Source organism: Culicoides brevitarsis, chromosome 2, assembly GCF_036172545.1.
Source record: "Culicoides brevitarsis isolate CSIRO-B50_1 chromosome 2, AGI_CSIRO_Cbre_v1, whole genome shotgun sequence".
NCBI classification, from domain to species: domain Eukaryota; kingdom Metazoa; phylum Arthropoda; class Insecta; order Diptera; family Ceratopogonidae; genus Culicoides; species Culicoides brevitarsis.
The window spans coordinates 19,351,896-19,373,742 of NC_087086.1; the positions used below are offsets into that span (position 1 = coordinate 19,351,896).

The window sequence follows — 21,847 nt, forward strand, 5'->3', positions numbered from 1 at the left end:
TTTTATAAATGGGGAATCAGTCTTGCCGTTGATTACATCGTTTGAAATGAGCAGCAAACAATTTCTTGTCTGTCGTGGATTGGCAAGTTTAATCGATGTTAGTAGCGTGGTAAAACATATCCTTGTCAGCCCAAATTTCGTAGGCAAAATATTAAAAATTGCTTTTGAATCAACTCGATACGGGCTTCATCGGTCTTGATCGATACTGGGATCGATACTTAACTTTGTGATTGAAAGAAAAATAGACATTAATCGTTTGATTTTCAAGATTTTTTGTCAGAAAAAAATAAATTCTAAACTGACAATTCTAAATCGTCAAGCCATTAAATTTCCGTTTGAAATAATTGGTTGAGTTCTGATAATCTGGAGAAATAAAGTATTTGGCAACGATAGGTCGTTGTTTGAATTTTGCTGCAATGTTTCTCAAACTTGACTTTAACTGCAACTTTTCTTTTTCAATTCAATTTGAATTCTTAGTCATCATTAAGGATTCGCTCTGATAAGTGAGAAATGATTCTATGAAAATTTTAGGGGCTTCATAGAAGATTTTAACTTAAAATACGGTTTGGCTTCAAAGGAGAATCTGTTTGCTAATGTGATATGGCATTTGATCTCTGAAGTGGTATCTCCATCAGCACGTATCAATGTTCCTAAAAAGACAAATTCATTATAAACTTTAAATTCTTGGCCCTTATTGTTCTAATTTTTACTTCTTTCTGGATTTCTTGTCAATCTTGGTTTTTGCTTCATAGATCGTAGATCCTTCAATTTGTGGATGGCAAATTGCTTCAGAATATCTGAAGTAAAAATAATTAAGATAAGATGGTCATAAAAATTCACTAAAATTAGAAAAAAAAGAGAAAAAATAACTGAAAATTAATACCATTTTTTTGAAATTAAAAATGCTAACTGGGGACGGCACGATTTTTTCTTTGTGCACTAGGATTTTTTGTCATCAGTAAGCACTTTTTGAGTAAGCAGTAAAAACAAAACAACATCGCATCTCGAAGAAAAAATTCAATTATCCATCCCGGTATCAGCTACATTACAACAAAAAACCTCCGTTATCACAGAAACAGACAGCAATGGCTTTCAACTTTTCCGCATTTTCGTACATTATCGCCCTCATCGGCGACGCCTTTCTCATATTTTTCTCAATTTTCCACGTAATTGCCTTCGATGAGCTCAAAACGGACTACAAAAACCCAATTGAGCAATGCTCGTCACTGAATCCGCTCGTCCTGCCGGAATACTTTATACACATTTTGTTCAACGTTTTATTCCTGTTTGCCGGAGAATGGTTCTCGTTGCTACTAAATGCACCATTGATAGCATATCATGTGTACAGGTGAGAATTTTTTTCAATGAAATTTGTCGAAAAAAAATTTTTTAAATGATTTTCTTTGGTTTTTTTAGGTACGTTAATCGACCAGTGATTAGTGGACCGGGACTTTATGATCCAACATCGATCATGAACGCCGACAATTTGAACTATTGTCAAAGGGAGAGTTGGATTAAGCTCGCCGTGTACTTGTTGTGCTTCTTCTATTATCTTTATGGGTGAGGCGCTACCTTAATTTTTTGCCATTTTGAATTTTTTACTGATTTTTTTTTTGTCTTCCAGCATGATTTACTCATTAATTTCGTCATAAAGAGACACACCCACGAAGATTTACGTTCTTTTTTGTGTAACAAATTGCTAAATGTTAATTTATAAGGAGATACAATCATTTGAATAACTCAATCACCAATCTTTTCCCCACTCGACGTCTCTGTTGCTTGTGAAACAATCAAATCTATTTAAAAATAACGAAACGAAACCAAACGTTAATAAAGGTATTTTTCGAAAAAGTGTAAAAAATTTATTTAATCTTCCATTTTTTCGGATTCGGGCAAATCTTCTTCTTCTTCCATGTCTTCGTCACCATCGTCCAAGTCGTCATCGGCAATCGTAGATTCATAGTCGATATATTCTCTTTGGTAAACTCTCATAAAATTATTTTTAACGATCTCTCCCATGATTTCGCGGCACTCATCTTGAAACCCTTGCGGTAACCAGCCCCGTTTTTCGTCACATTTCACACCATGCGACGTCATATTTTCCAACATTTCCTGGATTTTTGGCACTTGCACGTCACAATATTGGTAAAAAGTGAGTTTTGTGTCGGGAATTGTTTCCTCCGTGAAAATTGAGGCATTTCCGTCGACACTTTCTTTCGTCTTGCTTTCGCGTTTTGTCACGGAAATTCCTTTGTACCGAAAGTCAATCGGTTGATATTTGCGCGCCTCGAAATGTTCGCGTGGATCGTAGCCGAAACGCACCCAGCACGGTCTCCAGGGGCCCGAAGAGTAATAATAAGCGACTATGGGAAGAATGGTTTTGACATCAACAGCACTCACTTTGCTGTTCTCAATGAGGCCTAAACGTGTCCAAATTGGTCGCGTTTTGAACGTTTCTTTGACGGCATCGATTTTTTCCTGACTCACAACTTTCAAGGTGATCGAATCGAAAGCCGAGTTGTGAGGTTTGGCCGGAATTGGTTCCGTCATTGTGAACCTCATGCAAGTCGCGTAATTTTTTCGACGACTTCGATTCACGCCAATCACATTTTCGTCCTTTGACGTTGTCGTGTCAGAGGTGCCAGCTTCAATTTTCTTGAAAAGGCCAGTTTGGGGGATTTCGATGCGTGAGAAAACGGGCGGTGGCAGGAATAATGGGACGTTTTTGTTTTCTTCGATGTAACTTGAGGGTAAAATCCCTGAGGGGACGATGTTGTTGTAGATACACTCCAAATTTCCTTTGACTTTTTGCAGCGGGATGTAATTGTAGTCCATTAAATTGTTAAATTGATGTGTTTCTTGAGTAATTCCCATAATTGAGGCTTCTTTGACTTCTTTTGTGCCAGTTTTTGGATTTTTCTTTACGCGAACTTTCACGAGCATTCCCGTGCCGGAGACTTTTTCTCCCGTGGCTTTGCGGCAATAGACATTTTCTGGATTGAATCGCACTTCCAAGTGCTTTTTCTCGTTGTTAAAGGTCTAAAAATTAAAAATTTTGTTATTTGTTGAAAGAGAAATTTAGGAAAATCTTACTTTTGAGACTTCATCAATGCCACCGAGTGTCGCAATTGCCTTTTCTGGATTCAAGACCTTTCCGGGATAGTCGACGCAAACGAGTAGCTTCTCAATGTTGTGAGCACTTGGATCATCGCCGGGATATTCCATGATTTTTTTATTTATTTTTGAATGAAATTTAGCCGGTGTTTTGGAAATTGCTTTTCATAAAAGTTTCTTGTACAAAATTGAACAGAGTGAAAAATTCATGTTTCGCAATTCAAAATATTTGCGAGTCATGGAATATTAGAAACTTTTAAAAACCAAAAAAAAATTTTAAGTTTTAAAACAGAAAAAACAGTCAAGAAATTATTCAAAAGATTGATTGATATTAGGTGATTTTTTTCTAAATAAAAATATAAATATTCTCTGGCTCAATTTTTTTTTTCGCTTTCTAAAATTCAGAGCATATAGCTTTTTTGATGTTAAAGTTTGATATATTTTACAAAATTAAAGACTTTTTTATTGAAAATTTTCCAAAATGAGCATTTTTGGTTCAATTTTGAAACGAAACTTTCCACAAAATTTAGTATATTTAAAAAAAATTAATCAAATTTTTAACGATTAAAGACGAAAAACGATGTATATTGGATTACTAGAAAAGTTGTTTCGCTTATTTAAACGTTTCTGCTAAAAAATTTACCAAAATCGCTAATTTAAAAAAAAACTTCCTTTTTTAGAGAAAATTAATTTATTTTTTTCTCTAAATAATTTCGTTTTTCAAGAATTTTCTTTACTTTCTTTCAAAATAACCCTGAAAGTTCCATAAAAATTGATTTTGGACGATTCCTTAACACTTTTTAATAATTTCACAAAAATCTTCATTTTTGAGTCACAAAATACTTTTTGCTTGAAAAATTAAGATTTTGTGTAAAATTATTTAAAAGAACAAGATGTTAAAAGTATTTAAAAAAAAGGCTTGAAACTTGCTTTGGGAATTTTAATAATTTCGAACTTTGTCTCGAAGAATTTTTAAACTGCGAGACATAAATTTTTCACTGCGTACGGTAACCATCAAATTTTCTTCACACATGTCCCCGTTTCAGCCTAAAACTATCTGGTTACTTACCCATTTGCCAATTTTCGCGGTAATTTTGCATCAGTCGCCAGACAAAGAAAATTTAAATCGATTTTTTACGTGTTACCAACTAATTATTTGTAAGTTTTTCTCTTTAAATCTCTCAATTTGACATCCTTGAATCCCGATTTAATGAAGATTTTTCCCACAGACCTCAATCAACATGCCATCTGAAACATCCACAATCCTCCGCTTCGCCAAATTGTCCGAGCATGCCTTCGCTCCCGTCAAAGGCAGTGCCAAAGCAGCCGGATTCGATCTCAAGAGTGCTTATGACATGGTTGTTCCTGCACGTGGCAAGGCCATCGTCAAAACCGACATCCAAATTGAGCTGCCCGAAGGTTGTTACGGTCGAATTGCCCCACGTTCCGGCTTGGCAGCGAAAAATCACATCGATATCGGAGCCGGCGTCGTCGACGAAGATTATCGCGGAAACTTGGGAGTTGTCATGTTCAATCATGCCGACGTCGATTTCCAAGTTAACAAAGGAGACCGTATCGCGCAATTGATTTGCGAACGTATCTTCTATCCGGAACTCGTTGAAGCCAAAACTTTGAGCGACACTGAACGCGGAAGTGGCGGCTTTGGATCCACTGGAACTCAATAATTGTTTTTTTTTTGTATCTCATGATTTTTTTGTACTAAGTATTATTTCCTTAAAAATTAGAACATAAGCATACTTGCCTTAGCTATCAAGTTTCATTCCAACGTCAAGTTGTCACCAAAAAATGTTAAGAAAACGACAAATAAAACAGTCTCAAGGAGACACCATTTAATGTATTGATACAACGCATTTTATTTTTAGTTTTTCATAATTCCTTAAAATATTTTAGCTGCATTAAAATTTCTTTTAGACTTTTTTTTGTTATTTATAATAAACTTTTTTTTCCTTTCTTGCTTTATTTTTCCTTTCTTTTTGTTGTCTAATACAAACTACGAGGCTAATTAAGGATAAAATTTTAAATATTGGACTTTGGCCCTCAACGTTCAGCCCTCAAGAAAACTCTTGAAAAGGCTACCTAACTATAAAACTAACCTTAGTAATTGATCTTGTGATCACCACGGATCATAGAGCTTCGTTCGAAAACCTTGTTTGTTTAAATTTAATTTTTTTTTCTACAAAAGTTTGAATGAAAAATGTTTAAAATTTGAAAAAGAAAGCAAAATTTTAAGACCAAAACAATAATTAAAAATGTTTTCGATTTCCTCGTACCTAATTTCAAATCGAAAAATTAAATTTTGCGATTTTTTTTTTTGAGTTTTAATACATTTTTTTACTTTTTTTAAAAATTTCAATAAAAATTCTCAAATTATCTCTAATTAATTTTTTCAATTTTTCTCAAATTTCAAAGTTTTCAATCAAAATTAATTTTACATTAATTTGTTTGCAAAATTAAAGTTGAAAACAAAACTTTTTCGTAAACTTAAAAAACTTACGGACTAGTAAAAATTAAAAAAAATACAGTTTTATTTTAAGTTTTGGCGAAAATTTGGACCATTTAAAAAATTAGATTTTCAAATTAATATTTGAAAACCAAAAAAATAAAAAAAAAAATATTTTTAATTAAACTTAGTTTTTTTATATTTAAAATTAAATTATTTTTGACTAAATTTTTTTTCCCTGTAAAAATTCTAAAAAAAACTTATGGAAATTGATATTTTTTAGTTCTATGAAATCGAAAACATTTTTGATTTTTGGATCGGCCTAACTAAGAAATTGATTAAAAAGGAGGCGCCTGGTGCTTTTCTTTCATCTCTATCTAGTAATTATCACCTAACTCTATAATTTTCATTTATTCAACTATGAGTTGTTTCATAAAGCCACAAATGGACTTTTACAATTTGTTTTTTTAGGATTTATATTCCCTTTGGTATTTTTTATATAATTTTGTAATATTTTTATCATTATTATATTAAAGATAATCGTAAAAAATATTTATATGTATTATTATATAATATAATATGTTTTTGTATCTGATGCGCATTTTCTTCTATTTTAGGCGTTTTTACTTTTTCGATCAAAATTCATATGCGGGAATACATCATGGCTTTGGATCACACGTGCATTTTTTGTTGATTATAATATATTTACCAGACTTGTCAACATTAAAGGTACATTGAACGAGAACGTACACATTTATATATATTATACCAACAAAAATGTTTGTTTCATGTGTTTTCTGTGTGTTTCTTGTGTTTTTCTTGATTATTTTTATTAAAATATTGGTAAGCGCTTTTGAGGATTTAAAAATTTTGTGTCAATCGAACGAACCTCATTGCGATCTTTTGTATCTGGGATTCGTTCGATTGACATTGAGAGCGGTTAAGCGATTGCACTTATCAATTTTTTTGATTTTTTGTTCTGGAGGACAGTTTAAAAGTGTGTGTTTGTGTGTATTTAAGTGAATGAGTGTGTAAAGATATATTTTTTTGTTCATTTTGTTTCAGAAAAATGAATGCAAGTTACATTTATCACGTCAACAGGAAGATTTTGGTGTCGTTTGGATTATTACTTCATTTTTAATTAACAAAGAAATTTTTTATTTAACAATCAAATCAAAAGCTTGAGACAAGCAAGAGCTGAGTGTGCCAAAAAATTGTATCAAAAATTAAAAGTGTGAGTGTTAAATAAGGGAAATGTGTTGATTGGTAACTAACCTGTGTTGTTTGAACGGACTGGAACTCATTTCTTTTAATTATTTTTTTATTTTTAATACGATTTCAGTATTTGATGATTTTTTTTTTAATTTTGATGATCATGAAATTCGAAACTTACCTTTTTCAAAATTTTTATTTTATTTTTTTTTTGTGAACAAAAATCTACTAATACCAACCATAACACAAACAAAACGTTTTTTTATAAGAAAATTTTCAATCAAAAGTCATGATGTTAGTAAGCTCTAATTAGTAAGAATTAAACTGATGCTAAAAGTAGAGAAATAGGAGAAAAAAGAGTGCAGTTGATGAATGAAAAGGAAAGATAGAAGAACAAAATAAGCAAGAATATCGGATGCAATGTGAAATGGTGATTGAAAAATACCAAAAATTAATGGTACAAGATTTTTTATTTTTTGTTTATTATTATTAAATATTATTTTCCATTTTAATAATAATTTGTTTTATATTAAACATTATGATAACAATTAATAAAATACTCTATATGAAACATGACAAATTTTTCAAAAAACAAATATAAATATTTATGTTTAAAAAAAAATCAGTCAACATTCGATTGGATTCACCTACAACCATACTTTTTCCTTTTTTTTGTTGTTAAATATTTATTTCCAATTTATTTAAAAATGAAAAATATTTTTCTTTGTTTTTCTATTGCTGATCAAATAACAAATAATTATTTTCTAGAAATACAAGTCCCTCCCAAAAAAATATTTACATTTTTTTCTTTAAAGCTCTGGATGGAAATCAAATCAGTCTTCGAGGATGATGAACTAAGACCGAAAAAAACCTTTGAATTAAAAGCTTACGATTTTTAATACGAAATTTAAAATTTAAAAAAAATTACTTAATTTAATTCATGATTTTAAAAAAAATATTTTTTTAAAAAATTTTTAAAATTTAAAAAAAAATTAAAAATTTAAAAAAAATTAAAAATTTTTTAAAAATTTAATAATATTAAAAAATTTAGAAAAAAAATTTAAGTTTAAATTGAAAAATTTGACTTTTACTATTTTTTATTTATTTTTTATAAAATTATTTTTTTAATGCTTTAATTAAAATTTATTTATTTTTAATTCAAAAATGTTTTGGGCCCTGAACGAACTCAATAAAATTTTTTTCACTCAACAAGACTGAAGTTTGCCAAAAAAAACCTTTTTCTAAAATACTTCCGTTAAAGCTGTTTTTTCATGTGATTTTCATAAGACTCTATTTGCATGACGCTATAAAATATTGACATTGATCCCTTTTTACACAGATTATAAACGTTTTAAGAGAATATATATTTTTTTATATGCACACGAATAGTATACGTTTAGCTAAAAAGTGTGTGAATACATTTTAATTTTTAAATTGTGGCTGATATGAAAAAGGTCCCAAAGTGTGAAAAAGGTATGTGCAACGGAAATTCGATAAAAGTTGGACAAAAATTGCAAAAAGCGATTTTTTTGTGCTTTTTTCCACCATGATGTACTATTAAAGCTCATTCTAACTTGTAATTTTTTGTTTGAACTAAATTACTTTTTAAATATTTTTGAAAAAGGGTGAACTTCTTTCTTTTTTTATTTACACTACGAACTAACCTGCGCGATAGACAGACTTTTTGTGTCATTTCAGCTTCTTTCTTATTATCTTGATGAACTAAGGTTCAATGATTTGAAGGAAAAATTATAAGAGATAATATCAGCTTCTAATTCCTAACAGGTTTCTATTCTAAGGGTTTAATGAATTTTCGAACGAACCCATTTTTTGATATCTAACTGAGGTTCGTTCGAAATGTCATGAAAAAATCCAAGATGGCGGACCTGATTGATTGTATTCTAACTACATTATTTAATTTTTTTTAAATATTTTTTTGTGATGACGACCATTGTTAATATATATATTTTTTCATGTTTGTTCTTTTATGAGTTAAATTATAATTTTACAAAAAAAGTTTTATGAAAAATGATTTTTTTTTTGTATAAAAAAAAGTTTTCAACTCAGCCCTGCTTATTTAATTAACTTTATGAAAATTAATTAACTTTCAGCCATTACAAACTAAAAAATAATAAAAAGGTTAGTAAAAGGGGATGCAACTAATTTTTGTAACATTCTAAAAAAGAGTGAATAATTTGGAAAAAAGTGAGTGTATAACATAACAATTAAAAGTTTCAAACAAAAGATAAAGCTCTATTAATAATAATTTCATACTTTTATGGTAAATTTGTATAATTCAAACAAGTAACAAAATTATAATTAAAATTAAAAAAAAACAGGCAAATTGTTACGGGTATTATTCGGATGTTAAATTTATCTTCCGTTCCAGTAGATGAAATTAGAAAATATTGTAACAGAAGCTAAACTTGCAAACATTTTAAACACAGTTTCTATAATGTTATGAGTGTTATGTGTGTAGAGGGATGGACCTGCGTTACACATATCGTCCTCACAGAAGCACATGTGACCTGAAATGTACAAATTAATTAGTCAAGTTTGTCCTTTGGCACTTTCAACTAAATTTAACTTACCAGAGCCCGAGCTTTCCTAAAAGTTTTAAAAGAAAAAAGAAAGAAAAAAAATGTTAAAAGGCTTCCATCATGATCATGAAACACGCGACATTGAAAAATTTTAATCGGAAAATGATATTAAAGGCTAAGCTCAAGGGACTGACCTGCATACAAACATGATCGACCATAAACAGATTAATTTGTAGCTGACTGGTGCAAAGTCTCCGTACAACTTCGTACGCTGCAGAATTGTCATGCGTGTCATATGGAAATTGAATTAAATTTAGTGTCAATTAGATAATGCCCTCCAGCGAGAGGATGCGATATGAATGCCTTACGTGTCTTTGAGTGCCGGACCATTTTTACGCAACAACCGTTGCATGTCATGAGCGGCGGCTGATCTTTCGGTAAAGCTGTGTAGTTGAAGGGATCCTTACATCTAGGGTCAGTCCATGAATCACATTCATAACAGTAAATTGAACGAGCTGCGAATATTCGAGGTGAGCCATTAAAATTTTATTTTTTTATTAAAAAAAAATTATGAGTGATGCACACATTCTAATCTACTTGAAAACTAATCTAAATGAGAAATTATTGAATTTTGAGAAAATATTTTAATTTTTTTTACTCAAAATTCAATTTAATGATTTATTTAAATTATTTTTTTATTAATTGTTAAATATGTGTTAATGTTAGAGAAATGTTAAATTTGAACGAATGAAACCTCTTTTTACAAGTTTTGATTTTTTTTCAGCATTTTCAACATAAAAATAAGAAGCAAGTGAGTATGGCTAATCATAATAAATTAATTTTCTCAATCTCATTTTTTTTATTTTATTTATTATTATTAATAGTAAAACAAAATGATTTTGAACATCATAGTAAATAACAGACAGAAAACTTTGAACATAGAAAAAAAAATTTGTACAGCATGCACATTTTCGTTTTAGGAATATAATTCTTGGCAAAACACAACAAGAAGAGGATGAGATAACGAAAAAAAAAATATTAAATCCAATAATAAATGATATAATTTCAAGGTTCAACTGGGCCGATGATGATCTAATTTGTAAGAATTTCTGTTTATACATTTTTTTTTGTACAAAAGAGAAGAAGACGACGAGATTTTTCTAACACTTAGATATTGAAAAAAAAACACATTTTGGCTAAAAATTAAATTTTCGTTAATTGATATCTAATTGCAGATCTAAATTTGACGTAAAGCAGTGTTTTTGTTCTAAGAAGCAGTTTTGAAGAAAATTTAAAAGCAGCAGTTTCTAATGAAAAGCATCTAGATTTGTGCTGTTATGAATAATTTTTTTAAAGCGATTTTTTGTAGAAATTTTTATGGGAAAGCTATTGGAAGGCAGAAGCGTTTTGAGATGAAAATTCTTAAATGAAGAAGACCAAGAAGCTGGTAAGAATTATTATTTTTTTTAATAAATTTATTATTTTTCTTATAGGCTGAAGCACTTAGTCCCGAGAATGGATTTTTTTTCAAAAAAGATCCTTAAATATTCAAAAAGATGTTATATGTATGTATATTAATCCAAACCAAGCAAAAATTTAAAAAAAATTAATTTCAGAATTAAAAAAGGCCACTTCAAGCTCAATTCAATTTTCCAATTAATTCAAACCAAGCTAAAATTTTTACGAATTGATTTCGAAAAGGTTCTGAAAAACGTTTACAATGATCAAAATCCATTAAATCCCAAAAATAATTCCTAAATTTTAATATAATTAAATTTGACTTCTTTCAATGCCATCGAAACAAAATTTCGAAACACGAATACGCAAAAACTCGGTGCACCACTATTCAAATTGAAACGAGAAAAGAAGATAAATCAACAAAAAAATTAGTTTGCACTGTGAAAATATTTCATTTCCATCGGAAAAATCACTCCATTTAACCTCAATATTTACCTTTCTTCTTCAATCGATTTAAGTCAATACAAAATTAAATATCACGTGCATCTCTCGCTCCGTGATCAAAGCAAGTCAAAAACGAACCTTTTTTAATCAATATTGCGTCAACGCAACCTATTTTTATTTTTTTTTTCGGTGATGCGAATTAAATATTTAATTAACGAACCCTTTAATATACATAAAAAATTGAAAGGATTTTTTTTTATTTTCCACAACGAGCACCAACAACACCTTGAAATACTTAATTTAGATGAATAAACGATGAGATAAAATAAATAAACATTTAGGAGGTGGCGGGGAGATGGTGGGAAATATTTTGTCGAATATACAGAAACAGCACATTTTTTTTTAAACATTAACGCTTATGAACATGTTTTTCTCCAATTAGGTTGTAATATACATTAATACATAGAATATAGAGAAGAAATGTACATGACAGAAGAGAAAAGTGAACATACAGACAGATTAGCAGAGTTTCAAAATTATAAAATTAAACTGAAGAATCGGAAACTGAAAAACTAAAAAAAAGAAAAATTATCATTTTGTTTCATTTTATTCAATCTGTTTAAGTTTATGTTGTTTTTGGTATAGAGATAACTTTTATATTTTTGTATATAATTATATTTTATTGAAATATTCTCAATAGTGTACAAGTTTATTGCTGTTGTGAAACGGAAAATTTATTGATTGGCTGTCTCTTTTGGTTGGTTTATTATTTTTTTCTGCAGCTTATGCTGATTTTTTTTTATTGTACTTGTTATTGTAGTTTCTTTATGGAATTTCATTTTGATTGAATCAATTTTTTTTATTGGGAAAAGGATTTTTGAAAGTTCCTTACATTGGCATTCGGCTGACATGACTGTCTCCGGAATCCAAAACCATACTAATCCAATACAGACTGTAATTATAGAAATATAGAACAAAATGAAATAGATATGGATCTCTATTTTTTTATACTTTTTTTTGGTTGGAATGAAACTGACCCTTTTACTAAAGATCTTTCTTTTGGCCAAATTGGAGGTTTTTTCTATTCTACATAATTTGTCTATTCTAAAGAAAATATTTGATATGGGAAAGTTATTTAAAAAGGTTAGAATCTCATCAATATTTATTATTAAGGCACTTTGTCATGTATAATTAATTTTAATTTAAATTTAATTCAATAATAAAAAAGTTTCAACTGAAAAGAGTAGGAAATTTGTGATAGAAAAGTAGAATTTTTAAAATAATTAAAAACTTTTCATTGACAGTTTGTTTAAATTAACAATTAAGTGATTTCACGAGAAAGCCACTTGGAAAGTGTATCTTGTTATTCAACAGTAGTATAAATATTTACGTCTGTGATATTTACCTAAATAAATCTATTGTTATAACATTTGTTTGTAAATTAAACTTGAAAAGTGTTTTTTTAGGGGTCACATATGTTGTAATTTTCCATAAGGCGAATAAATTTTATATTTTCATTTTTTGCGAAAAAATTCACGGAAAAAAATGAATTAAGAAATGGAAACATTTTTTAAATTTTGATAAAAATTAATGAAAAATTAAAGTTTTCATTAAAATTTTACAAAAAACGAATTAAAGTTGATTTAATATGAAGTTTTCTATTGAAATTAATTTTTTTTTTAATTTTTGAATTAATTTTATAAAATAATAAATTCATTATAAATTAATTATTAATTAATTATTATTATTATTAATTAAATTAATTTTAAATTATTGTTATAAAATTTTTTTTAAATTTTTCTAGATGAAAATATTTTTAAGTCACGTGACCAAAATTTTAAATATTTTTTTTTTTCAGAGAGATTTTGTTTGATTTTTTTCCACTTGTGTGATCAAATTTTAAAATAAAGTGAACTATAAATTATTTAATATTAAGAATCTATGTTTATTGTTCAAAAACGTTAAAAATACAAACAAAACTTTAAAAAATATTTTTCTTTTAATTTACCCCACTCCCCCCTCATGAAAATCAACATGGGACAAAAACTGAAAAAATTAAATTTATTCGCCTAAGTAAAATTCAGAGAAAAGAAGATTTATCAGAAGGACAGACAGACCACAAATATCGACCTACTAGTTGATTTCTAACAACGAAAAAAAAAAGTTCATCAATAATAAACAAATTTCGATTTATGATTTATATAAACAAATATTCGCTGTGTATCACTTTTCCCTCATTTGCGAAAAAGCGAAATAATAGCAGCAAGTGGCTGCCAACTCAAAACTAAACGCAAAAAAAAATCTGAGATATAAACAAAGCAACACATTTTTTTTTGTTCGTCTGAAAATCTGAATAAATAATGAACGAAATTCCAACAAAAATAAAACAAAAAGTATTAGAAAAACAACAAGAGAATCGCATAACACATCGCGCGTTGTCGTTGCGTCTGTAATAATAATGACCTATCAATTTTGACAAGTGAGATGCTAGAATATACAAATTTAATGGAAATGTGGCTTTGCGCTTTGGTGATTTGGGGATTTTATGAGAAAACTACTTTTGGGTATTTGCTTGGCATTAGCAATTACATCAAAAATAAAACAACTTTTTTGGATGAGAGATGAGAACATCGACTACGGAGGATCTTTACCAGCTACAGAGAAAAAAGAGATATTTACAATCATCGATGTACAAAAAAATTTATGAGAGCAATTAAATACGCGGTGGTAAGTAAGTAGTACTACAACAAGTAATAAAAGTTTTTTTATGGGGGACTATTAAAAATTGTTTACAAAGGAGAAGAGTGAAAAAAGAGTGAGAAAGAGAGGTTATCGAGGTAGTTTAGTGACTACTAACTTCTTGACATAGAAGGTGAAGGTTATTTTAGGTATTTTTTATTTTAATTAAAAAAATATTTTTTCTTTTTACTTTTAAGCAACAAGAGAAAATGTTTCACATTATCAAGATTTTTTACAAAATTGTTGCTTATTTTGATTCCTTTTATGATGTATTAAAATAGCTTAGGGCGCTAAAATATTATTTTTTTATTTATTTTATTTTATTTTTTTTATTTTATTTCATAAATAACAAAACAAATTTTAAGAAGGAATTTTATTAAATATAGCATAATTTTTTGTAATTTTTTAAAATTTTAATTTTATTTAATTACAAAATTTATTTTTTTTTTCATTAAAAATTTTAAGAAATTATATATTTCGATTTTTAAATTGAATAATAAAATTAAAAATTTTATTCAATTTTTTTTTGTAAAAGTACTTAAAATTTTATAGGAACAAATTAAAAATTAAATTAAAAATGGTCAAGAATTATGTTTTTAAATATTTATTTTTTTTAATTTCTTTTATTTTTTAAACATAATTTCTGTTTAGAAATATGAATTTTTTTCAAGATAAAATAAAATTCAATTTAATAGAATTTATAAATTTTATTTTAATTTTTTTCGATCAAATTTCGACCTTTATTTTTTTAGTCAAATACTACAAGACTAAAATAGGAAACATTTTTGCTTATTACACCTTCCTCATGATAAAAAAAAATCAAGGACAAGAGCTTTGGACTTAATGATCCTAGATTGAAAAAGTTTTCACAATAAAAAAATTTCTATGGAAATAGTTTGAAGTGATTAAAAGTGGGAGGGAAAACTAATACTGTTACGTACGAAAAATGGACCCAGCTGAAGGCATGCTTGATATATTAAAGAAGTTCATTGAAAAAAGGACTGACAGGTGTTGTTAGATCATCATTTTTCAATCAACTTTCTACAATACAGAAAATTTCCATTTAAAAAAGAATTTTCTTCTTTTCATCGCAGAAATGACAAATCTAACAACATCTGCAAAATCCAAAAGTGATTCAATATAAAAACTACAAAAAGGGAGTTTCTAAGGTACAATATCTTAAGTGAAATGTGATTTGTTAGTAAAAAAAATTATTTTTATTATTTATACAAAATTGGACTTTTTTTTTTATAGATCTACAAAATCTACTCGTGATTTTTTGCGGCAGGAGGTGAAATATTTATGCGGAAGCCAGGTAAGTAAGTTAAACTTAAAAGTTTCATCAAAAAACAAACAAAAAAGCTCACGGCAAAAAGCGATGTCATTGAGTATTTTACAATATTTACAGTTTTTTATTTATTTATTTTTTTTTTAATTTTTGCAATTGTTAGTAAATTATTTATAAAAACGTTCTAAATATAAAATTCAATCAAAAATTATGAAAAAATTTAGAAGAAAAGCACATAACATTATATAGAAAAAAAAACTTTTTAATATTTATAAAGCAAATCGGTTATCATATAGTAATTGTTAATATATTAATTAAGTAGATAAAATTCTTTATCGCTTTATTTTTCACTTACACGGAAAACAGTTATCGGTTCGACTTAATTCGATATACATGAATAATACTTGAAAATAAAAAAAGAGAAAAAAAATCATGACATAAAAGATAGTTGAAGTTGTTTGATGTGATTTTTATTGGTTGGGCGGTTTGATGCACTATCACTCTGTGAAGGGATTTTTTTATTGAATTTTTTATTTGAATTATTTGAAAAAATTTTTGAATGAAAAAGGAATGAAAAGTGTCGTTTTTCAACAAAAGAGAGTGTAAAAAATTAATAAAGTGTGCAATTTATTATTGAAAATGGAGACGCCTTGCTATTTTTCAATTATTTCTTTTAACTCGAGAACACTTATGTAAATTTTCTTGCTGAACGTGCATAAAATATAATTTAATTTCCCTTTTGTTATATTTTTTTTTAGCTTGGCACGAAAATTCAATTTATAACGGTCACAGAAGAAGAGGAAAAAAAGTGGATGATAATAATTAAGGAAGCAAAAAATTACTTATGTCAATCAATAATTTATTAACAAGTTGAAATGGGATTTATGCAATTTGATAGACGTGACAGACGAGGGTTAGATGAGAAATATGGAAAGAAAAAGTTAACAAGTACTTTTTTCAAAACGTGCTTGAACAGAAAATTTAATGTAAATTAAAGGAAGGAAGGAAATGTATATAAAATGATAGAAAGAGAGAGAGAAGGAGAAGGGATGTGATTTTGTGCAAATTGCTTCGAATCAGTTTCAAGCACAATTGAGCAGTTGTCAAGGCTGAAACTGATTAGAAGATTGACATCTCAATTTCCTGTAAAATTTGTAGCAACTTGGTAATTTAAATTTAATTATTAGCAGAAAATTAATGATATGGGGTAGAAAGTGAGGAAGTGACTTACCAACTGGTAGTAGTAGCCAATGATTTTTCACCATCTTGCTGTTTTTTGTGTGGTTGTACGTACAATGTAGTAAGTAAACTATTTATATGACCTAGAACTTTGTATAAAAAGTAATCTTTAGCGATTTTTTTTTGGCAGAAGATTTTTTTTATTTATTTTTAGGTAAATGTATCACTTGACGAGTATTTGATATAACGAAGGATGGGAATAATTTACTCTGAACTTAATATTGGTGAAAAGTGAGCTTAGTTTGGACACAAAATCATGAAAAATTTTTCTGACTCCAATCATGCTTGAAATTTATGAAAAATCATAACAAAGAAAAATGTTTGAAATTTTTCTATGGAAAGAATTTTAATTTGGTGATCCAGATAATCTACTGTGAGTACGTAGGTCAAAAGTAAGTACCGAAAAGTAGCTTTTCATAAAAAATCTAAAATTCACATTTTGCATAAAGAATTTTTTTATTAATTTTTTATTTTGTAGACATTTTTTTATTTGGAATGTAATATCATTAAATTTCAAGAACAATGCAACACTTTCTAGGAAGCGACCCTTTGTTTAAAAAAAGAGCAAGGACAAACTTTGAAGCTAAACTCGCAATGAATCGCTGTCTCAGTATTTTTAATTCAACCTGTGATATGAACGACATTACATTTTACTAAAGAAAGCGTCAAAGCTCCAACAATTTCAAATGGATCAAATACTAACTTTCAAAAAAAAAAACTAAAACTGCTGTTTGCACCTTACAGATGAGAGAGAAATTTTGTAACAAAATCGGCCACTGTGTGTTTCTCGTTTTTTTTATTATCGTTTCATGTACAACCTGTGTTCACGTCAAAAAAATCCACACTCTAACTAACCTTGAAGAAGTGCAACAAGACTGATCAAATGACTATAGGCATTTATTGAATTTTTTATCAAAATTTGACGTTTTTTACAATTAGGTTTGAATGAAGATTTAAATTGATAAATTCGAAATTAATAATGATAAATGCCATCATTCTCATTCAATGAGAAATACGTATATAAGTATTTAATTAATCTCAAAAGATATTTAAAATTCAAACATAAATTGATGGAAATGTACGAAGAGTATGAAACAAAAACAACCCGAAGAAGGTTATCGAGTTCTTTAACAGTTTCGATGATTTGACATAAGAATAAAGGGCTATCAAAGACCCCGTCGGGAGCACAAAAGATCAATTTGGTGTCGAAGTGCAAGATATTGAGCAGAAGGAACGTTTGCGACAAAGGCACATTCAACCCTAGAAAGGAAACGAAAACATTTGACTCTAATTAAAATTAAAATCATGTTCGATGTTTATTTCGAAAACACACATAAAAGATAATTTTCACAAATTTACACTAAAATCTTAGAGTTTGTAATTATTCCCATCTCTTTGTATGTCAAAAACTTTTGAATTCCTTCTTTGAACACAAATCTTCGGTAAAATTAGTTTTCAAAGAAAGTTCACGTAATATATTTCTAAAAACCACACTCACTAAATAAATAACTTTTCAACTCTTGTTATATTTCTCTCCAAGAAATGAGCAAATTTCAGAGTTTTGTTTTATTTTATGCTTGAATGAATGTCACTTTCCTTCGCAGGATAATTTTCGCTGCGTAGAATTGTAGCTGCAAAGAATAGCTCAAGGTTGCTTTTTTTTGCTCATCTATTGTTGCAAAACTGTCCTAAGAAAGAATCTTTTCTTCGAATGAACATTTTTTGTTTCACATCACACACACGAATGAGTTATTGCTTTTTTGTTCTTTTCTTCTTCTTTCACAGTCTGCCTCTTTCTCGGCGTTTTGTTTTTAATTTTCTTTTCCACAGAATTTGCTAAATCGGAAATAAATTGAGTTTGACTTTTGTGTGTGCTAAACCTTTCAACAACTTTTTTTTGTTGTTCAAATCGAGCTGAAAATGAAAAGGATTCGGAATCTTCAAACGAATCTAGAAATAAATTTCGTTTCACGTTGACCCGCTTTTAGAATTTTATTTATTTTTGTGTAGATTTCTTAGCGTCGATCGTTTTTTTTTGCATGTAAAAATAGCAATTATACACGAAAATTTCCCTTTGATGCAAAATTGATCAAAAAGTGGCTCAAAGCGACAATCGATACGGGAGGAGAAGACGTTCGAGATATTTGTTATTTTTGTTCAAAAAAGAAATATTTGAATTGCCGAAAGACAAAATAAAATATTATTTGTATAACTTTGTGTATCTGCAATGCGTCAACGAAAGAAAAACATCTTTTTCCCATGGAAATTGGCAAAGATTTTGCTTGAAATTCGTATCAATTGTCACTTTGGAGCATTTTCTACCGATTTGCAAAGCGAAAAAGTGAGTTTATCGCGGTCGCACTAGATTTTTCCGAATATTTCCGTATTTTTAAAAGGGAAAAATATTTTTTGTGTATCGCTACACTCTTATACACGGAGAGCACAGAGCAGCGGTTTTCCGACCGTTCTCTTACGAGTTTCCTCTACGACTGAAAAAAATGAAAACAGAAAGAAAAATCGATGTAAGTGCGAAATGCGCATGCTTCAGCTACAACGGTCAAACGACAAACGTCAAAATTTTTGTTTATTTTGGATTTTTTGAATGAAATTCAAAAGGATTTTAATTTTTACGGATTTTAATAAAAAATTCTGAGTCTAAAATTTAAATTTTTAAACAAAAATCAATAAAAAATTAGAATTTTTTCGAGTTTCTATGGTGATAACGGCTTTTTTAGAGCAAATTTTTACCGCAATTCAAATTTTGGCGTTAAAATCGATCAATTTAAATTTCTTTCTGGGACATGTCAATCGAATTAATTACGCACTGGGTCGAGACCACTCATGGTAACTCATGCCACTCACGTCACTCAACCCCAATGCAAAAAAAATAATTTCCGACAAATCCCAGTGCAAAAAAAATAATTTCCGACGCCGTACCGTGTATGTGTGTGTCGTACAGGCATCCATTGGAAGCGAAACTGGAATAATGGAAGGATTATTGGAAATCCTGGAAAGGGAAATCTCGTTATTCGCCTCTTGCCGTTTAGACACGTCATTCCATCTCGTCCCCACAATCGCCAACTCATTCAATTCAGATACAGCTCCCGAAATTAAAAGGTATTTTATTTTATCTGATCATTTTTAGACAAAAAAATTTAAAAAAAACTTCCCGAACAGGAAATCACAATGCTGAGTAAGGCATTCATCGTATTAGCATTTGCGGCATTCGCATTTGCCGCAGAAGCCGACGTCAAGGAATTGGGCGATGATACTTTCGACGCCGGTGTCAATGAAGTTGAGACAACTCTCGTCATGTTCTATGCTCCCTGGTGAGTTTTCTTATCTCGCTTCCCTTTTTTATCGATTTTTCCTTGATTGATCGTCAAAAAAATGCCGAAAATATTAATTTTTGATGACGTTCATTGTTCTTTTGGTCGTAAAGAAGTTAATGACCTTTTATCAAAAAAAAAAAAAAAAAAAATTGAAAATTCATTTTTTTTTTTGTTTTTCTCATTAAAAAGGTGCGGCCATTGCAAACGCTTGAAGCCCGAATACGCCAAAGCAGCTGAATTATTGAAAGATGACGATCCACCAATTGCCTTGGCCAAGGTCGATTGTACCGAAGCCGGTAAGAAAACTTGCGAACGTCACTCGGTCAGCGGATACCCAACATTGAAGATCTTCAAGAATGGCGAAGTGTCGCAAGAATACAATGGACCACGTGAAGCTGCCGGCATCGTCAAGTACATGCGTGCCCAAGTTGGACCAGCTAGCAAGGAATTGACCTCCGTGCAAGCCTTGGAGACGTTCTTAAAGGTTAACGAAGCTGCCGTTGTTGGTTTCTTCGAAAAGGATGGCGCCATGAAAACTTTGTTCAACAAATATGCCGACAAATTCCGCGAAAAGCTTCGTTTCGCTCACTCGAGTGCCGCTGCTGTCTTGGAAAAACAAGGAGAAAAAGATGCCATTGTCTTGTTCCGTGCTCCCCACTTGGCCAACAAATTCGAAGAGGATTTCGTCAAGTTCACCGGCAAAGATATGGATGCCCTCACGCAATTCGTTAAGGATAACTTGCATGGTTTGGTGGGACATCGTACTCGTGAATCGACGTCAGAGTTCAAAAATCCCTTGGTTGTCGCTTATTACTCTGTTGACTACACCAAAAACCCCAAAGGCACCAATTACTGGCGTAATCGCGTTTTGAAAGTCGCCAAAGACTGGGCTGGCAAAGTTAATTTCGCCGTCAGCTCCAAAGATGACTTCCAACATGAGTTGAATGAGTACGGATATGATTACACTGGCGACAAACCCGTAATTTTGGCTCGCGACGCTCAAGGACAAAAATTCATCATGAAAGACGAATTCAATGTCGACAACTTGCAAGCATTCGTTAACGATTTATACGAAGGTGCATTGGAGCCATACGTCAAATCCGAGCCGGTGCCCACTAGCAATGATGGTCCCGTCAAAGTTGGTGTTGCCAAGAACTTCGACGAGTTGGTTATGCAAAGCGACAAAGATGTTTTGGTCGAATTCTATGCCCCGTGGTGCGGACACTGCAAGAAACTCGCTCCCGTTTTCGATGAAGTCGGCGAGAAACTCAAGAACGAGAACGTAATGTTGGTCAAAGTTGATGCCACAGCCAACGATGTGCCACCATTGTTCGAGGTACGCGGCTTCCCGACACTTTTCTGGTTACCCAAGGGATCGAAAGCGTCTCCCGTCAAATACGAAGGTGGTCGCGAAGCTGATGACTTCATCAAGTACATCGCCAAACACGCCACAAACGAACTCAAGGGCTACGACAGATCCGGCAAAGCTAAGGAGAACAAGGATGAATTGTAAATTTTGTGCGAAATTACCTACTTCCCAAGTTTCCTCCTTGATTAATATTTAAAAAAAAAGAAAAATGTGAGAAAGACACCCACGCAACTTTAGAATCTAATTTTTTTAAACTAGATATGTGCTAAGGAAGACTACAAATAGCGATTAATCTAGCGTTAATTTTTTGTCAGCATCTCTATCGTCGCAAACAATGAAGTAATTTAGAACAATTTATTTTAAAAATGTCAATTCAAATTTTCTTAAATTGAGATAAAAAAAAAAGTATTCCAAAACAATAAAAAATGAAATATCATAAAAACAAAAATCTGAATGGTCTCAAGGTCCAATTTTTTAAAATACACGTTTGTGCATTTAATTTTTTTTTTAATTTTTAGCCTTTTTTTCTTTGATGTAATACTTTTTTAACGTAAAGTTACATTCTACTAGAAATAATAAAAAAATGAAGAAAAAAACTAATTTTTGTGTTTTTACTATTTTTTGCTTCAAATTTCAATAAATTTTTTTTTG

At 29.8% G+C, this 21,847-nt stretch overlaps 5 protein-coding genes across 9 annotated transcripts; 3 read left to right on the forward strand and 2 right to left on the reverse strand.

Annotated features, from left to right (window-relative positions):
• Window positions 1-972: 972 nt before the first annotated feature.
• Window positions 973-1,855, forward strand: LOC134830844 (protein cornichon). Its single transcript, XM_063844440.1, has 3 exons — window positions 973-1,348; window positions 1,417-1,560; window positions 1,625-1,855. Exons 1-3 carry the CDS (start codon window positions 1,086-1,088, stop codon window positions 1,650-1,652), a joined length of 435 nt encoding a protein of 144 aa, XP_063700510.1. The 5' UTR covers window positions 973-1,085; the 3' UTR covers window positions 1,653-1,855.
• Window positions 1,833-3,271, reverse strand: LOC134830842 (general transcription factor 3C polypeptide 5). The gene is made up of 2 exons (XM_063844433.1): window positions 3,094-3,271; window positions 1,833-3,039 (listed from the first exon to the last, which is right to left on the reverse strand). Exons 1-2 carry the CDS (start codon window positions 3,223-3,225, stop codon window positions 1,867-1,869), a joined length of 1,305 nt encoding a protein of 434 aa, XP_063700503.1. The 5' UTR covers window positions 3,226-3,271; the 3' UTR covers window positions 1,833-1,866.
• Window positions 3,272-4,173: 902 nt separating this feature from the next.
• On the forward strand, window positions 4,174-4,981 carry LOC134830356 (deoxyuridine 5'-triphosphate nucleotidohydrolase, mitochondrial). Its single transcript, XM_063843808.1, has 2 exons — window positions 4,174-4,272; window positions 4,344-4,981. Exon 2 carries the CDS (start codon window positions 4,356-4,358, stop codon window positions 4,797-4,799), a length of 444 nt encoding a protein of 147 aa, XP_063699878.1. The 5' UTR covers window positions 4,174-4,272; window positions 4,344-4,355; the 3' UTR covers window positions 4,800-4,981.
• Window positions 4,982-9,129: 4,148 nt separating this feature from the next.
• Window positions 9,130-18,969, reverse strand: LOC134830843 (protein quiver). 5 transcript variants are annotated; one of them, XM_063844436.1, is made up of 8 exons: window positions 18,818-18,969; window positions 17,994-18,331; window positions 16,488-16,584; window positions 12,122-12,181; window positions 9,696-9,842; window positions 9,522-9,598; window positions 9,379-9,394; window positions 9,130-9,315 (listed from the first exon to the last, which is right to left on the reverse strand). In XM_063844436.1, the coding sequence occupies exons 3-8, from the start codon at window positions 16,519-16,521 to the stop codon at window positions 9,161-9,163; spliced, it is 489 nt and encodes a 162-aa protein (XP_063700506.1). In that variant the 5' UTR covers window positions 16,522-16,584; window positions 17,994-18,331; window positions 18,818-18,969; the 3' UTR covers window positions 9,130-9,160. The 5 variants fall into 5 exon arrangements, with proteins under 5 accessions (XP_063700506.1, XP_063700505.1, XP_063700508.1 ...); XM_063844435.1 differs by having other exon boundaries at window positions 17,994-18,409; XM_063844438.1 differs by lacking the exon at window positions 12,122-12,181 and adding an exon at window positions 15,612-15,659 and having other exon boundaries at window positions 17,994-18,409.
• Window positions 18,970-19,543: 574 nt separating this feature from the next.
• Window positions 19,544-21,743, forward strand: LOC134830002 (protein disulfide-isomerase A3). The gene is made up of 3 exons (XM_063843335.1): window positions 19,544-19,612; window positions 19,673-19,824; window positions 20,017-21,743. The coding sequence occupies exons 2-3, from the start codon at window positions 19,682-19,684 to the stop codon at window positions 21,338-21,340; spliced, it is 1,467 nt and encodes a 488-aa protein (XP_063699405.1). The 5' UTR covers window positions 19,544-19,612; window positions 19,673-19,681; the 3' UTR covers window positions 21,341-21,743.
• Window positions 21,744-21,847: the final 104 nt, after the last annotated feature.